Source organism: Vicugna pacos, chromosome 32 (assembly GCF_048564905.1).
Source record: "Vicugna pacos chromosome 32, VicPac4, whole genome shotgun sequence".
NCBI lineage: Eukaryota > Metazoa > Chordata > Mammalia > Artiodactyla > Camelidae > Vicugna > Vicugna pacos.
Window position 1 is genome coordinate 11,701,412 of NC_133018.1, and position 18,779 is coordinate 11,720,190.

At 47.8% G+C, this 18,779-nt stretch overlaps 1 protein-coding gene across 3 annotated transcripts in view; it reads right to left on the reverse strand.

Annotated features, from left to right (window-relative positions):
• Nucleotides 1-1,151: 1,151 nt before the first annotated feature.
• TBX5 (T-box transcription factor 5) overlaps nucleotides 1,152-18,779 on the reverse strand; it is a 45,874-nt gene continuing 28,246 nt past the window's right edge. For all 3 annotated transcript variants that reach the window (XM_072952944.1, XM_072952945.1, XM_006204782.4), the window contains 2 exons: nucleotides 11,023-11,249; nucleotides 1,152-2,124 (listed from right to left, as the gene is read on the reverse strand). In XM_072952944.1, coding sequence (XP_072809045.1) covers nucleotides 1,547-2,124; nucleotides 11,023-11,249 — 805 coding nt within the window. In that variant the 3' untranslated portion in view covers nucleotides 1,152-1,546. The remainder of the gene's footprint in view (nucleotides 2,125-11,022; nucleotides 11,250-18,779) is intronic.

Here is an 18,779-nt window from a genome sequence, read left to right on the forward strand (position 1 = left end):
GTACTTAATTCTCCCCTCCCTCCCCCCACGTAGCAACATAAAAAGACAGAATCGCGTCAAGACACTCACATTACAAACATACTCGCACACTCTCACGTACCTGAACATACACAGCCTCACGTATTACCCTGTTCTCTTTATTAGGGTCAGTTTAAAAATTTTTAAAAAAAAAAATTTTTCTTTTTATCAAGAAAGCAAAGCACATTTGAAAGGGGAGGGGGAAAAAAAAACGCAAACTTGGTTTTGAGTATTAATAAAGTTAAAAGCTCTTGGCCAGCTCCCATGCTGGGGTTCATTTCATGTCATTACTTAATTAGAACTCCTATTTATAAATAAATAGTACCAGTAACATATTACATCTGAAGAACCCTGCAATAATGTTTTACTTACACACGTTCTGTTTTTTGTTTTTTTAATACCATTTTCCGCTTCCCATAACCACAGTTTTCGTGTCTGCATTTGGCGCTGGTGCGATCTCATTGGAGAGAAGTCATCTGTGAGTACATCTTGCCTCTTCTTTAGGGATCATGGGGTTTGCTTTGAATCCAGATCGGTCGTCCGCGATGGAGGTTTGGAAGCTGGGGGCTGGCTTGGGTTGTTTTTTGTTTTTTGGTTTTTTTATCAGGACGAATATTTATTTTGGCTTTTTCACAGCGCTTGTCAGCACAGAACTTGCGCCTTGCTTATCACAGTTCTGCCCGCATGTAAACTAGGGCTTTTTAAGTTTTTCAAAGCAAGCTTTCCGGTCGGGAAGCCATAGGCCACGTTTTAGCGGGATGGAAAAGATGTGGAGCTGGGAAGACGGGAGGGCTGAGTGAGATATGACGCCAGATGGAGTCCAGCGTTATCCTGACTCCACTGGTGGGGAGAAGGCAAAACTGGATTCCACAAGGATGGGGAGGGTAGGACAAAATCGGAGAGAATCTTGGACACAGGGAAACTTTGCAGAAATATCATACGGCAGAGGTAGGTAATTCCTTAGTCAAGGGGAAGGTGGTGAATTTAGGTTTGGGGGTGGAGTATTTGAGGGGAACCCCACAAATATTCTGAAACATACTTGCTTCAGACCTCCCCCAAAATAAGGGACTGGGTCCCGTTAAGAAAATTGAAAGAAAAAAATATATTATTATTTATTATATAACAATGTCAACATTAACACCAAGACAGGGAACGAGTCCAACTACGCAGTGGGATAAAACACTCCATGAGGCAAGACTCTGGAGAAAAGAAGGAATCAGGGAGGACATCTGGAGGTGGTGTGAACGTGGCTGATTGATGAGTATGGTGGTCGTGGGGGCTGGATGGGGGAAAGGCTGGGGGGAACTCATTTCCTCTCATTGGTTTTTTAAGTTTGGAGACAAAACAAAGTCACATTTTTTGAATTGTGGTTTCAAGCTACTGATCACATCAGTGTCTGGGGATCGCAAGTGCAGACGTGAACACGGGGTGAAAGACACATCTCGTCCGTGGGGTTATCTCTGCGACTGTCTCTCTCCCTCTCTCCCCCGTCCCTTGAGCCCATGTCGGCGAAGAGGCAGGCCTCGCCTTAGGTGTTCTCGTTCCACTCTGGAACCATGCCGACCCCATGCACGGCGGAGTGGTACTGATGCGGGGAAAGGGTCCTTGGCACGCCGTGAGAGTACAGGAACTCTGAGGCCTGAAGGCTGCCCGGGGACTGGAGGCCAGTCTGAGGCCCACACTGCCTGACCACAGGCTGGTGGGCCACGGAGGTCTGGTGCTGGAACATCCCCTCCCCGAGCTGCGGGGAGCCATGGTTGGCCATGCCCGTCAGCCGGGGGACCAGGGGCCCCGAGGTGAAGTGAGCAGAGAAGTGCTGGTAGGGGAGCCGGTCCATGGGCTGCACGGTGGTGACGGTGCAGCTGCTGTAGGAAGGCATGCTGGGCCAGGTGTTGCAGCTAATGTCCTCCAGGCTGGGCACCGGCTCGCTGGGCGGCGCCGAGCTGGCGTACATGCAGGCCTGCCGCTGGGCTGACTCTGTCCTGTAGGAGGCCCCCAGGCCCTGCTGCGGGGGGTAGCCGGCGCGGTAGAAGGGGTCCTCTTCGCTGGGCGACGTCTCCATGTAGGGCTTCTTGTAGGGGTGCTCTGTTGTGGAACATTCTTCATCTGCTAAGACAGGAGGAGAGACACCAATGAGGCCAGGACCAGGCGTCCCACAGCCAAAGGCAGAGACAGCCATTTGGCCCAAGGCCTGAAGAATTAAATCTGGGAGACAGTGAGCTCCAACCTCCAGTCTGATCAAAGGTCTTACATAGCTGATTAACCATGGAGCTAGGGCAAGAATCCTAGGAAGCAAAGGATAGAGTTTCTCCTCTTCGGTACCGTGCTAGACGGAAAGGCATGCCAAAAAGATGTGTGCAACGGATGGAAGGAAGGATGGACAAATGGATACGTGGATGGGAACGCGAACGAGTCCCCAGTGCCTTTCCTGTTGGCTTATGTAAACAAGGACCCAGTTAGTATCTGTTGGGTTGGTACCAACCAATGTGTTGCTAATTCCTTGCTGATAAATGGCTGGGGCGGGGGGCGGGGGGTGCTGTAACAGCTAAGACCCTGGGCGACGGAGTTCTAAGCAAAGAGTTTTACCTTTCTGAGCTCAGTTTCTTCATCTGTAAAATGGAAAGGGTAATACTTGGAGAAAGGGAATTGTTGACAAAGAAATGGGAAAATATAGATTAAGCGCTTGATCCACAGCTTGGTACAAAGAAGTAATAAATAGCAATTATTATTATTATTAATATCATCATCATCATCATCATCATCATCTTTCCTCCTCCCCGGCACATAAATTCCATGAAGGCAGGACATTATCTGAATTACCCATCGCTATGTTCCCAGAAGCCAGGACATACCTAGCGATGAAAATTGTAACAGCATCAACAGTAACAGTAAAAACAAACCCATACAGCGTCCGCTCTGCCTGGCACTGCTCTAAGTGCTTTCCGTAAGGTCACGCGTTTATCTTCACAACCACCCCAGCAGGCGGGCTCTCTTAGCAACTCATTTTACAGATGAGAGAAAGGAGACACACGGAGATTAAGAAACTTGCCCGTGGTCTCACAGGGCTGATAGACAGGATAGGATGAGATAGATAGGATGAGACTCCAGGTAATCGAATGACAAACTCTCTGCTGTTCAGTACCGTGCTAGACAGAAAGACGCGCAAGAAATACTTGTGCAATGGAAGGAAGGATGGATGGACAAGTGGATACATGGAGGGGAGCTTGAGTGAATCCCCAATTCTTTCCCGTAAACAAGCCTATGTAAACAAGGACTCAGTTAGCATCTGTTGAGTTGGTACCAATTCGTATGTCACTGTTTCCCTCCTGAGCCAGTCACCTGCCTTCTGTAGGCACTAATTAATCCCTAGTGTAGAGCAGGGGACATAGTTCCGTGTCTGAAAAAGGGTCTTCCATAGCTACTCTGGGGTCACTGACCCCTCTGGGGACCAACAAAAGTGCTTGGTTCTCTCCTAGGAAAATACACTGAAACATGAAGTTTTGAGAACTGTATGAATATACCAAAGTGATGCCAACAAATTCAGGGGCTCAAAGGCGCCCTAAAATCCAGACCCCAGGTTAAGAAGTTGGGACTAGCAGGGCATCTGCCATCTCTGGGACTCATTTTTATCATGTTTGAATCAGAGTTAGCGATACTTACCTCACTGGGCAGTGAAGAAATAAAACCGAGCATGTAAATTTCCTGATATCCATCACCTAGGGCAGCCCTTGTTGCCAGGGTAACACAGCCTGTGTCATGGCAGACCTCATCTATAATAACACAGCTCCAGGTGTTTCCTTCAGGGGAAGCAGTACATGGGAATTTCTGCCAAGGTGTAAACCTCACACAGATTCATTCCTTGGCTGGAGTTTTACCCGTCCCGCCCCCTCCCCAACTGGAGATTTTCTTTCTTCACTTCCAATCTTTTTCTAGTGAATAACGTTAAGAACTATACCTGTCTTTGGGGAGTGTGAAGAAAAATGAAACACTGGGATGTTCCCAAAACCGTGACCACTGTGATGGCTGACAGTATCAGAGCAAGACACAGGACTGAATAAGGGACAAAATAAGAGCCATCATTTATAAGGCACCTACTAAGTGACCTGACTCTAATCTCACAGTCATTCCCATCTCAGAGAGGCAGAAACTGAAGTCAGAGAAGGGACCTGCTCCAGGTCAGGCAGGTGGGAAGGAGTGGAGGCTGGAATCAAAGCCAGGTCTAATTCACTCCGCCTCCCACCCCTCGCTTCCAGCTCTCTGGATTCCTAAGATCCAACGCCACTCACCCAGTCATCCAACAGACACTGGCTGAGCCCCTCCCAAGTGCCAAGGACTGTGCCAGGCGCTGGCCAGTGGGCAGGTGTGGTCCTGCTGGTGCACATCCCTGGCCCCTCTCCTTAGCATCTGTTGAGTAGCGGGGAGGGAGGGAGGCGGATACTTTGTGAATAGCAGGTGCTCCTTGGATGTAAAGTTCCAAGTCAGCCCATCTTCCCACAGTCAGTCCTACGGCTTCACACCGGCTTATAAAGCAACTCCCCATTCCGGTCAGGTACCTTGGGTGTGAGTCTCACCAAAGACCTCCACTTGCATCATTGTCTGAGTGACACCCCCATGTGAAAAAAAAAATCTCTCCAAATAACACATATCTAGGCTAGCATCGTACCCACCCAACAGCAAGCAGACTTATTTTTAGCTAGACTCTTTCTGGGACACATCTGAGACCCACAGGACGCCCAAACACGGGTCCAAAAAAAAAGGTGAAAAATATAGTCACTCTTCCAGGTGCTCTGTCCACATCATGCCAACCATCCAGATGTTTGAAGACATCCAGATGAGCAGGTGGCCACATTTTTCACCTTTTAACTGGGCGTTATGTTTTGTTTTGGTTTGTTTTTTGTTTTGTTTTGTTTTTGACGTTTTAAAGACATTGCTACACTCGACTTTTTGTTTGTTTGTCTGTCCTCGTCACCTCCTCCCTTGATTCCTTCCCCCCATCCTTCTTTCCACCCACCCCTCCCCCCCGGATCCATAAATCTGAATGTTTCCATTGTTGCTGGAATCATAACCTTTGGGTTTTCCATTTAACCAGGGCGTTCCCCTTTTCAATAATAGAAAGTACAGCTGCAGGGTACCCTTGGCAAGAGAAAAAAAAAAAAAAGGCAAACTAACCATTCCCCAGTTTCTGATCCCCTTCCAGATTTGTTACAAGTTAAAAAGGAAGAATAATATGAAAAAGGCCAGAACACATTTTGGAAAATCGTAAAATTACACATTCCAGTCTTTAATACCCGCAAAGATCTGATGCAGAATCCTAAGAAAAACTCAGGGCTGGCTAATTGATGAAAACAGGACCTGGGCATTCTCAAGGGCCCTTGGCCCTCCTCACATTGTAAAGAAAGGGATCCTTCAAAGCAAGGATCCGAATTTCACATCGGTTGTGATAGATGCTTGGGGTGTAATTTCTGCTTAATTTGGGGATGGTTTGGTTTCTTTCTTTTTATTGGGAGCCTGACAACTGATCAACAGCAAAGACTTCTGACCCGAGTGAGTCATATTTATCTCAAGGGTCAAGTTCTTGATGAAATGAGTCCACAGGCTCAGTTTTCTCAGTTTTAGAAAGTTATCAGAGTGTACGTCAAATGTCCCAAACCCAACTGGAGTCTCTTGAATAACAGTAAAGCTCTTCCTGATTCTGACCACCAATCACCACACCACACTGTGAAAAACCCTGGTGCCTTGCATTTTTCTAGATGCTGCAGATTCCAGATAAAGTGGCTTTAAGGATGAATCCAGAACGCAGATCTTCAGGGCACAGAGTTGTCTCTGACTCTCACTGCCTATGTGACCTGGGGCGAACCACTGGACCATTCTGATCTCAGTTCTTGATTGTACTTGGGGATAACACCTTAATTTCGTGTAACAATTAAGATAAGAACAGTGCAGTCTAGTTTCTGTGTTATCTTCCCTGTACACAAAGTAAGTGTTCAAATCTTCTCTGCTCAAGTAACAAGGGTCTACTCTCTCTCCCCTCCTAGAAGATTGGATAGATGGCTCTGTGAAGGTTGCCCAGTACTTAAAGGCATTTGGGTGGGTGGGTGCCAGAGCTGGAAAACTATCAGAGCTGCTTTCAAATCACTGATCTCGTTGAGCCAACATTGTCATCATTCCCAGACGGGGCATCTCCCTTGCTGATGCGTTCATTCTAGCAAAAGACCGTTGTGGAGTTTTTACAGAAAGAGACCCTGGAGGCAGAAGGGTGAGCAGCCACTCCTTGGCTGAGTGGCCTTCAGCAAGTGAGGTGTAGAGCAGTAATTCAGACCTCTGACGCCCCAGACGGTGATCTTTCTGATCGACAACCCCAGCCTTTCAGCTTTCATGAAATCCAGTATGTTCAGAGAACATAAAAAGGTAGTAACCTTGACCCTGATGGATGGATGCATGGATGGATGATGGGTGGATAGATGGATGCCTGTGTGTGTCTTTGTCCCCATTCTGTTAGCTCTTAGCTTAAAGTAAAAAGAACTGGGATGATATCGTGGGAAGATCAAAAGACTCTGGTTCAGATCTCACTTAGCCGCTATCTGAAGCCATTAAATTTATTTACTTGCTTATAATCTGTCTCCCCCAGTGAGGGTACAAGTTCCATGGGAACAGAGACCGTGACCATCTCGCTCTCCCCTTATCTTAAGCATACAGCACAGCGCCCAGGACAAAGTTAAGTGCGCAACCAATATTTATTTGATGAATGCAGCCCAGATCTGCCACTCACCAGCCACATAACCTTGGGAATCTAACCCAAGCTCTTAGCCCTCTATCTGCCCCCTGCAAAGTGGGAATGAGGGCATCTCCCATGGCTCAAAGACTGCAGTGAGCATCCCGAGAAGGAAAGGATGATGGAATTGCTTTGAAAACGGCATAGACTGAGAAATTGCAAACACCTTTGCTATATCCAGTTACCACCCCCTCTCCCGTCTCTGCCTTCCCTGTCAGGATCTAGTGCAGAAAATGACTTTGCTAAAATCTTTATTTGGGTTTCCAGTGGCGGGGAGAGTTGTCAGGGTGGGAGGGAGAAAGACAGACAGACAAGTGCTCTCCCAGGCCCTGGGGTCCTGGGTTTGATTGAGTGGCGTTGATAAAAGACCTTCCCAGCTTTTCTGGCTCTATCCATCGGGAGAGATAGCTTGGAGACAGCTTGGTCCAAACATAAGGGGCCCTCTGGCCTGCCTGGCCCTTTGACATTTCATTGGGGCTGCCTCCTGGGCTCGTTGGAAAGGAGACAGACAATGAAGGGAAGTCAGATAGTGGGGCAGGCAGGGGCTGGGGCGGGGGTTGGGGGGGGAAGCCACCCATGGAGTTATCACTTAACGGGAATCCCAAACTGGAAGGAAACCTCGGCTGATTCCTTATCACTTTACAATGGAGGCTGATGATGAATTGCTTTTTTTTTTCGTCTCCAAGGCAGGCAGGCAGGACAGATGGAGTTTGCCTGGAATGTTCTCCATCCCTGGGAGCTCCCTTTCAGGGGTGGAGGGCGGTGAGAAGGGCAGAGGTTTTTGCAAAAGTGAGCGCACAGACCTCACTATGAAACTGAGGAGGAACAGCCCACTAGCTGGGTGACACTGGGCACGGTACTCAATGTCGGGCCTCAGTTTCCACCTCCGTGAAAGCAGGGCAATTCCTCACCTTGTTATCTGCAACCAGGCACAACGCCCCGATTCCACCCACACCTCAGGGTCTTCTCCCCACACCTTGGTCGGAGCCACCATCATCTCACACCTCAGAGCCTGCAAAAGCCTCCCAAAAGGGTCCACACATCCATCTAGTCCTCCTATATCACAGCAAAGTGACTGCTTCAAAGCAAAACCCGAATCACACCACACACGGGTTTAAGCCTCTCCAATGGCTGCTCATCCGAACTCCTCAAAATGGCTTAACACTGGCTGGCGTCTCGCTGGTCCCTGACTTTCTCAACAACCTCATCGCCCAGCATCTTCCCCTGCTCTGTGCTCCAGTCACTCCGGCCTTTTGTTCACGCCCCCAGCAGGGGCGGGACTCCCCATCTTCCAAGGAGCTGTGCACATGCTCTTCTCTACCCCTGGACACCCCCTCAGCTCCTTGCTTCTCCATCCAATTCCCACTCTCCGCGGACCTCAGCTGCAATTCTCCCCGGATGTCCCCTCCTGGTCCGATATCCCACTTTGAACTCTGTTAGCATGCTGCACATCTGCCTTATCCCATCTGATCACCATTTCATCAAACAGTTCTATAATTAGCCCTGTATTGTCCCAGCTGCTTGCAACAGTGTGGGTTTCACCAGGGCGGGGCAGCGGCGGCTGGCTGAGTTCATGGAGCAGGTACTGGGCACTGTCTTCGGTGCTCTGCCTGGATTATCTCATTTCATCTCACAACAACCCTGCAGGGGAGGTGCTATGGTTATCCCCATTTTGCAGAAAAGGCAGTTGAGGCTCAGAAAGCTGAAGCAAGTTCCCCACAATCACACTGCTGGAAAGTGTCAGCCGCCGGGACGCACAGCAACAGACCAGCCGCTGACTCCAGCTTCCCCAGGGGCCAGCTCAGGTTGATCCGGAGTTCACTCGAGCTGCTCACATCACCCAAAGAGGTGCATGAGCCTTGCACTCAAAGCCTCCCCTCTGCATCCCCCACAAGTGCATTTACAAGAATGCTGCTGTGAACATCGAACCTAAAACAGTGCCCTGATTCTTTTTAACTTCTTCCTCCTCTTCTTTTGGTCTGGCATTAATTTAATCGAAAGAGCTCTCTAATTCGAAACTGGTGAGCGCTTAATCAGCCTGTTTGACCCAGTCTCAAGAGCAGATCTCTAGCGGAGGATAAAGTTTGGAGACTGTAGCTCATAAGCAAAGGCATGAACAGGCGGAGACAGAGAGGGTGGTCGTCCAGGGTCCAGGCAGAGTCTGCAGACCCAGCCTAGGTTCAAATTCTGCCTTCAAGAACCATCAGCATGTGATTTTCCCTTTGTGAGCCTCAGTTTCCCCATTTGTAGAGTGGGTTCATAAGAGCACCTACTTAATAATGTTTTAGAAAGGGCTGTGGTCCAGAACCTGGGCAGGCCACCCTTAAATATAATATAAAACAGAATCTTTGTGCAGGGAACCTGTGCTCCCTGGGACATTCTTAACCCCTGCTTGTGCCTGAGGAGGCGGACAAGCTTGCAGGCATCTGGTTTCCAGCCCATCTGGCAGCCGACGTGCTGGGAGTCGGGCCAGGGGGGCCTGCTGGGGTGATATTGCTCAGGCCTTCGCCATCCAAGGAGCTTGGATGGGCTTCAGGTAAGGCTGAAAAGCTCAGTCTCACCCAGGTCAGCTCCCCAGCCCCAGGCTTGGACCAATGACAGCTCTTCCCTCCTCTGAAAGGCGATTTTCGTAAATGTCAAATAGTCAGGCTGTGTTCCTTTCCTCATGTAACCCCAGACCCAGAGAAAGGCGCCAAAGCCTCGTTCACCATGGGTTCTGGATAGTGAGCTGATTTTTTATTTTTTTTTTTTTAAAGAAGGTCCAGGCACTGAGCACTGGACTTTCAAAGGCATCGTGTTGGCTCCTGGGGCTGTGAGGTCCCCCAGGCCACTCAGAAAGACTAAGATTTGGGTCTGCTGGAGCAGAGTAGTGGCAACTTATCAAGTCACTGTGATAAACACTCGACAAGCAGGACTTCATGACACTCAGCCCAGACCTTCAAGGCAGGTCTGATCATGAGCCCAAGTCTGTAGGTGCTTTTTAGTGAGGGTTCGAGGAGTTTCCTAAGTAACTTGCCCCTAAAGGGAGGATTTATCTCACCTGTCTGACTCTGGAGACGACGGGAGTAAGCACTGGGGTCCGTGGTCCCCTCCCCTCGCATCCATTTTCCCGAGCCCCACCCCCACCCCACCCCAGACGAGCAGTCTTCTCTTGGCTTCGTCCTGGCACTCACTTTCTGGAGGGTTACCTGCTACTTATTCTATCACAGCGGCCACTCCCTGGGTGCTCACCAAGCACCCACTGCTGCAGGGAACTTAGCACCATTTACAAAATGAGAAACTGAGGCACGGAGGGGCGAGGACACCCACCTGAGGTCACCCAGGAAGCTGGTGGCAGGGCTGAGACTCAAATCTGCGTTTCTCTGGCCTCGCAGCCCGCGTCAACCCCTTCAACTCTTGACTCGAAAAACGTGCTAACAGAAATTTCCTTCCTTCACCTCCCCTTTGGACTTGGGTAACTTAGGAAAGTCACCCATTTCTCATCCAGCAAAGAAAATTATGGAGTGTCCTGGACCAGCTTAGTGGACTTAAAGAGGGATGTGCAGGAGGGAAAATCAGATGCGATTTTCTTTTCTCCCTTACCTTCCCCTGCCTTTTTTTTGTGGGGGCTGGGGGGAGGTGTTGATTTGATCTGGAAAAGGAAAGAACCAAGAATCCGCCTGGGAGAAACCCTGCACATGAACTAGAGAGGCACAGCCAGCGACAAGGAGGTTCCCTGTAATGTGGCTTATAATACAGCTGGGACAGTCCCTGACCACTGGCAGAAGTGGCAACAGAAACCCTGCTTCATCTTTTTGGGGAAATAATTTCCTCTTCATCAGCTAGAAGGAAAAAAAATGAGGCCACTCTAGGTTCCTGAAAAGATACCTACAATGTATTCTGAAGTTTAAAAAAAAAATGCAAGTTGCAAAACACACAGTATGATATCAGCTGTTCAAAGTTACAGCAAAATTCATTGTATTTGTATGCACCCATGTGCATAAACAAATAAATGGGTCCAGACATTTCAAATAAGTTTTCCCCAAGGGAGGGGCTAGAACCTGGGGGAGATGTGTCAAAGTAATCTTTAGTTTTACCAGAAAGGTTTGAATCTCTTATAATCTCTACATAATTTTGTATTGGTTACATTTAAAAAAAAAACCACACATGTAGTTATGTGTACTTTTTTTTTTTTTTCCAAAGAAAGGCAGCAAGAAGTAAAATGGCAAGTTGAGCAGGGCTGTCAAACTCACCTTTCCTCTTGGTGCAATGGTAAATTTGGCCGTGCTCCTGGGGCAGTGGGTACGGGTTGGGTGGGGGCAGGAGGTCCTGGGAGGGGCCGGACACACCATTCTCACACTGGTACTGGGACCCCAAGTTGGATGAGGTGGAGAGAGCTCGAGGCTCACTGCTGAAAGGACTGTGGTTGGAAGCCACTTTCTGTCTCACTGTGCTCCTGGGAACCACGGGATATTCTTTACTGAAAGAGAGAAGATACGAAATAATATCGATCAGTGGCCTGATATAGGTCCTCCCACTGGCCGAACCACAGGGTCAAAGAATCCAACCAGAAAAATCACAGAATAAGAAACGGAGGGGATCTTTGATGAATGAGGCGATCCAGTTATACTTAAGTGCATCCTATGCCATGGACATAAATATTGAGTCATCATTTTTTCATGCCTTATACATTAGGCAAGTAGGTTTATGAATAGTTCTATAGATGTGCAGAAATATAAATGAGCACCCCCCCAGTTCAGAACACCTCTTAATAACCAATAAGTACATATGGCAGTTGAACTATTTTAGTCTATTCTAGATGTCTTTGAATTTCCTAATTCAAAAGCTGAAGAGCAGAGAAGTCACTTAGACTTAACTTCTGCGTCTCCATCTTTAAAATGGGGCTGAGGTCTTTGCCCAACGTTAGTAATGAATGATGGCTGACCACCTAGGATAGCCACGTAACATCCTAGGCTACCCTAATCTGGAGAGTTTCCTGCTGGTGCCTTAGAATTTCCTTTTGAGCTGCTGGACTTGTCACCACTGACATCATACTTAACTTCTCCCTGCCTTGGTTTTCCCATCTCTGAAAGAGGAATAATAAAAAATTCCCAGTCCCAAGGGTTGTTGAGAGAAGAAATGAGTTAACACACGTAAACAACTTAGAACAGTACTTGGCCCACAGAGAGTGCTCCACAAATAACAGCCATGGACATGACTGTCACAGTTTTGGGGAGACAGAGTGAGAGAGAGAGAAAAGGGAGAAAGACAGAAGAGCAAGGACAAGAGACAGAAAACAGAGCACTGGATCTAAGATCCACAGGGAAGATCCACATTCAGGTCCCATCCCCATCACTCACAGACCTCTGGACCACAATCTTCTGCACCTCAGTTTATGATGCCATACGTACAGCATCCTCCAAAGTGCCCAAAATCTGGTCCCTCACACTCTTAGGATCGGTCCTCCACATTCCTTTACCTTCAGCTTTCAGAACAGGTATTTCTTTTTTTTTTTTTTTTCTCATGAGAACTTGGGAAATTCACCAGAAACCTCTCCTGGTAAGGAGGGAAGTGGTGCTGAGCATCACCAACATCCCAGAAGGAAACCAGGTGGGTGGAGGAAGGATCAGAGTGAGAGTTTGCAGAGGAGCTGAGAGGAGAGATGGCTCAAAGATAAAATGGAGAATTGAGAGGAGCATCCAGGTGGATAAGAGAATGCCTGGACCCATAACATTCCCACATCCAAGGGGGATGGGGAGGGGGCGGCCAATGTTTGAGATGAGGAAAGGAAATCTTGAACAGGAGAGTTAACTATTACAGTGCAGGCTGATGGAAGGGTGATCTGCCACATCCTTTCTGGAAGGCAATTTGACAGTATCCTTTTTTAAAATCTACAATAATGTGGTCTCAGCAATCCCATGAACATGAATTTTCCTAAGAAGCTGTTGAGGTGAGTGCCCAAAGCCATATGTATGAGGATTTTCTCTGCAGCATTGTCTACAACAAGGACAACAACTAGAAACGATCTAAACGTTCTCAATAATGGTTGAGTAAACATTGACAGAGCTAAATGGCGGAATATTACGCAACCTTTAAAAAGGAGAAAACTGTATATGTACAAATTCAGAAATCTGTGCAAGATAAAGAGGTAAGACATAACATGATCTAAATTATAAAATGATTACCAGTGGTTCCCTTCAGGAGCTGGGGTTATGGGAAAGCTTTTCGGTCACTCATTACTTTTTGCAAGTGTGCATTGCTTGACTCTTCTCACAGTGAGCATTTATGAAGTTTATATGAATATTTCTACATTGAAAATAATAATTATTATTATAATGGAGCAGGAGGACTAGATTAGGGGAATACACCCACAAGTAAAGGAAGTGCTTACAGCTGCCTGGAGGGACATGTGACCCTCCAGGGTCTCCACTCATCTTCCCCATGTCCCTCACCCACCACACCTCCTTGGGTGACAAAAGACAATGGAAACAGGGTTGAGAGCCACAGGGGAAGCCCCACTTGGCTGGAAAGCAAAATTAAAATGAAGATGAAGATATACTCAAAGGTCCCCACTGCATTTCCCCCCAAGAGGCGACCCTGGGAGTGGAAGGGGCAGGACGGGATTTGAGTCTGATCCTAAGTCATCTGTGGATTCAGAAAAGCTGCTATGTCTGGGGAAACGTCCGTTCTTCACACAGCCCCCAGAAACGAGTCCTCCACCCCCGCCCGACACACACCAAGTCTGTAGCGCACACAGCCCTGTGTCCTTGTCAATTCTGAGAGCTCAGATAAAGCAGGTCAGCTAGCTAGGCCTCAGTTTTCACATCTGCAAAATGGGGAAAATGCAGAGATGGTTTGGAGAAGCCACAGCAGCCTGCCCTGTGTCCCCCAGACAGCTGCCCTTCCCTGCTCACCCACTGGACTCTGATTTTCACTTGAATTTCTAAGAATCAGGGAACAGTGGGAAGCATAAAGGTGTTCGATTCAGGGAAGTATGACTTCTATGCCAGACTTACTGTCTACTAGCTGTATGATCTTGGACAAGGCACCTAACCTCTCTGAGCCTGCTATCGCCCACGATCGTTGAAAATATCCAACAACGCACTCCAGTTACAAAATGACTCGTGCTTTCAGCTCATAAAAATCTCTCGGGAGGAAGCAGTTCCATAAGCCCGTCTCCTTCACTTGGAGGTCTTCACTTTGGGGAAACTTGAGGGTGTAAACTTGGATTTTTTTAAATGACATCTTTATTTTCAATAATCTTGAACTGGAATTTAGTATTTCTTTCTTGTCATGGCCGTAGGCAACAAGCCACAGCTGTATTAGCAGCCCTAGCGACTGCCACCCACAGAAACAAAGTAACTTCACATCCTGTGGTCCACGTCTCCAGATACCACGATGCTCACAGCGACTTCAAAATTACAGTCATTCTCCACCTATTACTTAAGACAATCGTAGAGGGTGTATATTACTATATTGCCACTTAGAAAATATTTGGACAACTGCATTTTAATATAATCGGTTTCCTTTGCAATCTGTGCACCTAATTTTATACATTTAATCATATTATTCTGAAAAGGAATTCATAAGTTTCACCAGACTTGCCAGAGAAGCCCATGGACCGAGACAGAGAGAGAACCCCTCCCTAGAGGAAATAGGTATCAGGAAATCCCAAACTGAGCTGTGATTTTTGCCATGAACCACTTATTCTTTGATTTATTCCATTTTCAAAATTAATTCTTTACCCAAATAAGATTGGCCTCCCTCTGAGCAAGAATATTCGTGAAATTAGGAATTCGTGGTGGTAGTTGACAGTTCCTTTGATGCAGTGAAAATCCTTCCCTATTAAAATCAAAGAGCATCTCCTGTACAAAGAGCACTACACCCAGCACATTCTGAAGGATGCTGCATCAACCCTCTTCATCCCATCTGTGACCCTGTGGGGTGAGTACTGCTTTGGTCCCCATTTTACAGATTAGAAAACTGAGACCCCAGGAAGATTAAGTAACTTGCCTAGGGTCACGGAGCTAGGAAGAGACATGACCAGAATTCAAACCCAACAGTCCCCTAATCACTTCTAGACAGTCTGCAAATTACTTCTTTCAGTGTTTAAAATATAATATGTTTTTAGGGGTGAATGGCTTCAGAGCCAAGACTCCTCTTCCACTTTTCCCCGCCTCCAGGGTGTGACCATCTCCACCCAGGTCCCCTGCCTTTGTTTGTCATGTGAAAACACATCAGAGTAACCAGACAGGGGACAGCAGAGTGTCAGCCAAGTTTCCACGGGGCTACGACACCCAGGGGTCTCCTAGCCTAGCTTTCTTGTGGTCTGTGCCATCTCAGAACCAAAGCTGGAGCCACCTGAGCAGCACCAACGCTCAGAATCTCTCCCTGGGGCCAGGAGGCTGAAAGAAACCAGCTTTGTAGTCCTCGCTTGGAGGCTGAAGCTACGTAACGGAGAAAAAAAAAAAAGAAGAAGAAGAAGAAAAAATTATAGTAATAATAAAACATTAAAGTTGTTGAACGTCGCTGGTAATTCTACTTAGGACGTGGACGTGCTTGGTTCAAGTAATGGGCAGTCAGGGATCCAATAAGAAGGGGGAAATCTCTTTTGGTTTTGATATTCTTCATGGGGGTGGTTATTTGCTCTTAATTAAAGAAAATAACTCTTAAAAAATGTTGGCTGAAGGAATTTACAAGAAAATGTATCAATGGACTCCGTGGAATTCTCCCTTCAGGCACTGCCGAATTGCAAGATTACTCTCTCGAAAGGCCAAATGCTGCTTTTGATTATAACACTCACAGAAGTGGGAAACCCTATTATCCCCAAAACCGCTTGCTCCGCACAGTTTCTTTCTCTCCAGGGAGCTTGAAGCATCACCATCCCCACCACCTGAGACGCAACATCCCCAAATCCATCTGACAGGTGTCAGGAGAGAGTCACAGGAGAGGGGAGTGGCTTCTCCATCAGTGTGGGATTAACAAACACAAAGAGAAGAAAATGGTAGCAGCAAACAACACTGGGGTAATGTTCCCCGGGCTCATCGATGGACCCATCAAAGGAACTCAGTGGGTGGCCATCCAGCAAAATTCTCCAAAGTCCCTGTGATGAGAAGATAAACTGTTTTCCTCTCCAGCATCACTGAAGAATCCAGAGTCCCGGAGAATTATAGTGAAAGTTGAAAAACCCTTGTGTGTCTGGGAAGAGGGGCCAGCGACTAAGGGTTTTTTTTCCATCGTCATCACCACCACCATCATTATCATCACCATCTCACCATCCTCACCAGTCTCTCCCTCATCTTCCTCCTCCTCATTCACATTGTCCTGTCCGTGTCTCCTTGTGTTCCAGCCACTGTGCTGGTTGACTTACATGCTTTCCCTCATTTGATCCTGGCAAGAATCCTATTCCATCAGTATGATTAGGTTTACTTGTAGACATGGAGAAAATGAGACTCAGAGAGGTTAAGCAACCTGCCCCAGATCTCTCAGCCAAGAAGAGGTAAAGCTGGGCTGCCTCCCGGGGTCAGAACTATTTCAAAGCTCTTGACAACTTACACTTGGTAACAGGGAATTGCTGCCTTCACACCACCACTTGGGCGACACCCCCATTCTGTCACATGGAGCATCCTCGGCGATGACAGAGTTGGATATTGGATACCGGGCCGTGGCAACCTCTACCAGCCAAACCGTCAATCGGTCCTGCTGTTTGGGGGCCTTTCATTTTACCAAATGTCGAATCCCACTGCTCCCCACGGTATCAGCCCCACGGCCGTCGGAACACCCACCGGGGTCCCCCTGGCTGTCAGGGCCGCAGACCAGCTTCTCCCCGGCTCCGCCCCCTCTCACATTCTGTTCCACGTGAGCGGATGCAATGAATGACGCCATTGTCGCCGGGTCTGGGTTGTAAAACGTTACAAGGTAATATTGAAATCCACGGCCAAACGGCCCCGCCGCCTGCCGCCAGCTAACGAACGCCTCGGAGAATGTTTTCCACTGCAGCCGACTGAATCGGCCTTTTCACGGGAGCAGGTGGCAGGGGTGCCGGGGTGCTGGGGTGCTGGCGGCTGTCCGTTGTCGCCCCACCACCTCCATCACCCCGGCGATGCTTACTCAATTGCTGACAGCCTTTCTCAGACAACTAAAGCCTCGCGCCGGGGCAAGGCAGGGGACTATAAAATCTCCGTTCTCGGGGAGCACGCGCCTCCTCTCGCTAGCACTCTGATCTGTGATTAAAATGAAAAGGGGGGGGGGGACAGAGCACAATCCCATGAGAGCCTTCTTGATTTATTAACTTTCTAATACGCTTGGGGAAGTTATTCTGATCTAACGCGCGTGGACACTCCAGGGACTGGGGGCAGCTCACCCCAGGCAGGATTTACCTCTGCAAATAACCATCGCTCTCTCCTTCCCGTCTACAGAGTGCTTCGCAACCAGTTTATTACTCTGTTCACATCACACCAGCCAGCTGGAGAAAAGCAAGGTGAACGCTGGCTATTCCATCGCCCTGGTGAGACCAGGGGCGACACAAAGAAGTGACGTGAATGTCCCACCGTTGATTCAGCCAGGGCTGTATGATTTGAGAGACACCGAGGAACTTAAAGACGCCTCCCGCTCTGGCTGTGAGCACCCACCGCTTGTGGCAACGCTGGTTTGAGATCTTGGGGTTCCCTTACGAAATCTCTGCCTTAGTGAATATCAGAGTGGTGGTTTCAAGTTGCAGCTCTGAAGTCAGGTGGTGGGGAAGTGACTTCCTTCAGTTCCCACCCACCACCACGGCCCCTGTGGGACCAGCTAACTTCTTCCTTTCTCTGAGCCTCAGTCTCTTGTCCATAAAATGGCAATAATAAGACTCACCACCTCTTGGTCAAATGACACAACACTTGGAAAGGCTTAACATGTATCTGGGACATTACCTGGAGAATTTTTTTTTTTAATACCGATGCCTGAGCCCACCCGCCTAGAGCATCTGATCCCATTGTTCTGTGGTACAGCCTGGACACTGGGAGTTTTAAAAGCTCCCCCAGGAGACAGAAGCCTTATGCAAAACGGTACACACTGTGTAATCCCATTTATATAAAATTCTATAACAGATAGACCTAACCTATAGCTTTAAGAAATCAGAATATTGATTGTTTCTGGTGGGGAGGTGGAGGAGGAATTAACTGGGAAGGGACCTGAGGGAACGTTCTAGGGTGAAGAAATGTTCTATATTATGATAGGAGCCTGGGTTTCACGGGCACGTGCTTTTGCCAAAAAGTGAATGGTGCACTTAAGATCTGTGCATTTTACTGTATGGAAATTTTACCTCAAATAGAGAATCATGAACAAAAATTGAATCCTAGCTAATGGCATGCAGGCTGAAGTCTACAAGGGTGAAATGTACTCATGTCTGCAACTGAGTTTGAAATGCATCAAAAAAATAAGATGGATAGATTGGTGGGTGGATAGATGGATGGATGGATGGATGGACCGATTGGTGGTTGGATGTAGCACAGAGCAAATACACAGCAAAATATTAACTGTAAAACCTAATCAGTGGGTGTATGGGTGCTAACTGTACAGTTCTGCCCTGTTTTCTGTATGGCTTACATTTTTCATAGTGCGTGGAAATGCACTCCAAGTTCTCCTGATGTTCAGCCAAAGTTGAGCACCAAGTAAAGAAAAGGATTCTTTTTTATAAAACAGCCCAGCACATGGGCTCTATTTCCAGAAAAATAAGGTCACGCATAATCTGCATGTCTTGGCTCCTCCTGCAGGGCCAAGGGGATTATCCAGGTGTGACCAGGGGAACCCTTCCATCAGGTAAGTTATTAAAGGGCAGTTTCTGACCCTCTCCCTAAAGCCACTGATTCAGCACCTTTGAGGGTGAGACCCAGGAATCCACTTTTTTAACAAGCCTCCTACGCCCCAGCTAATTGTCTGCCCAAAGTCTGAGAAATGCTGCTTAAGCGTGAATGAGTGAGTGATCTGCCCACGGACACAGTCCCTGAAGAGCTGGGGCAGAGGGTGG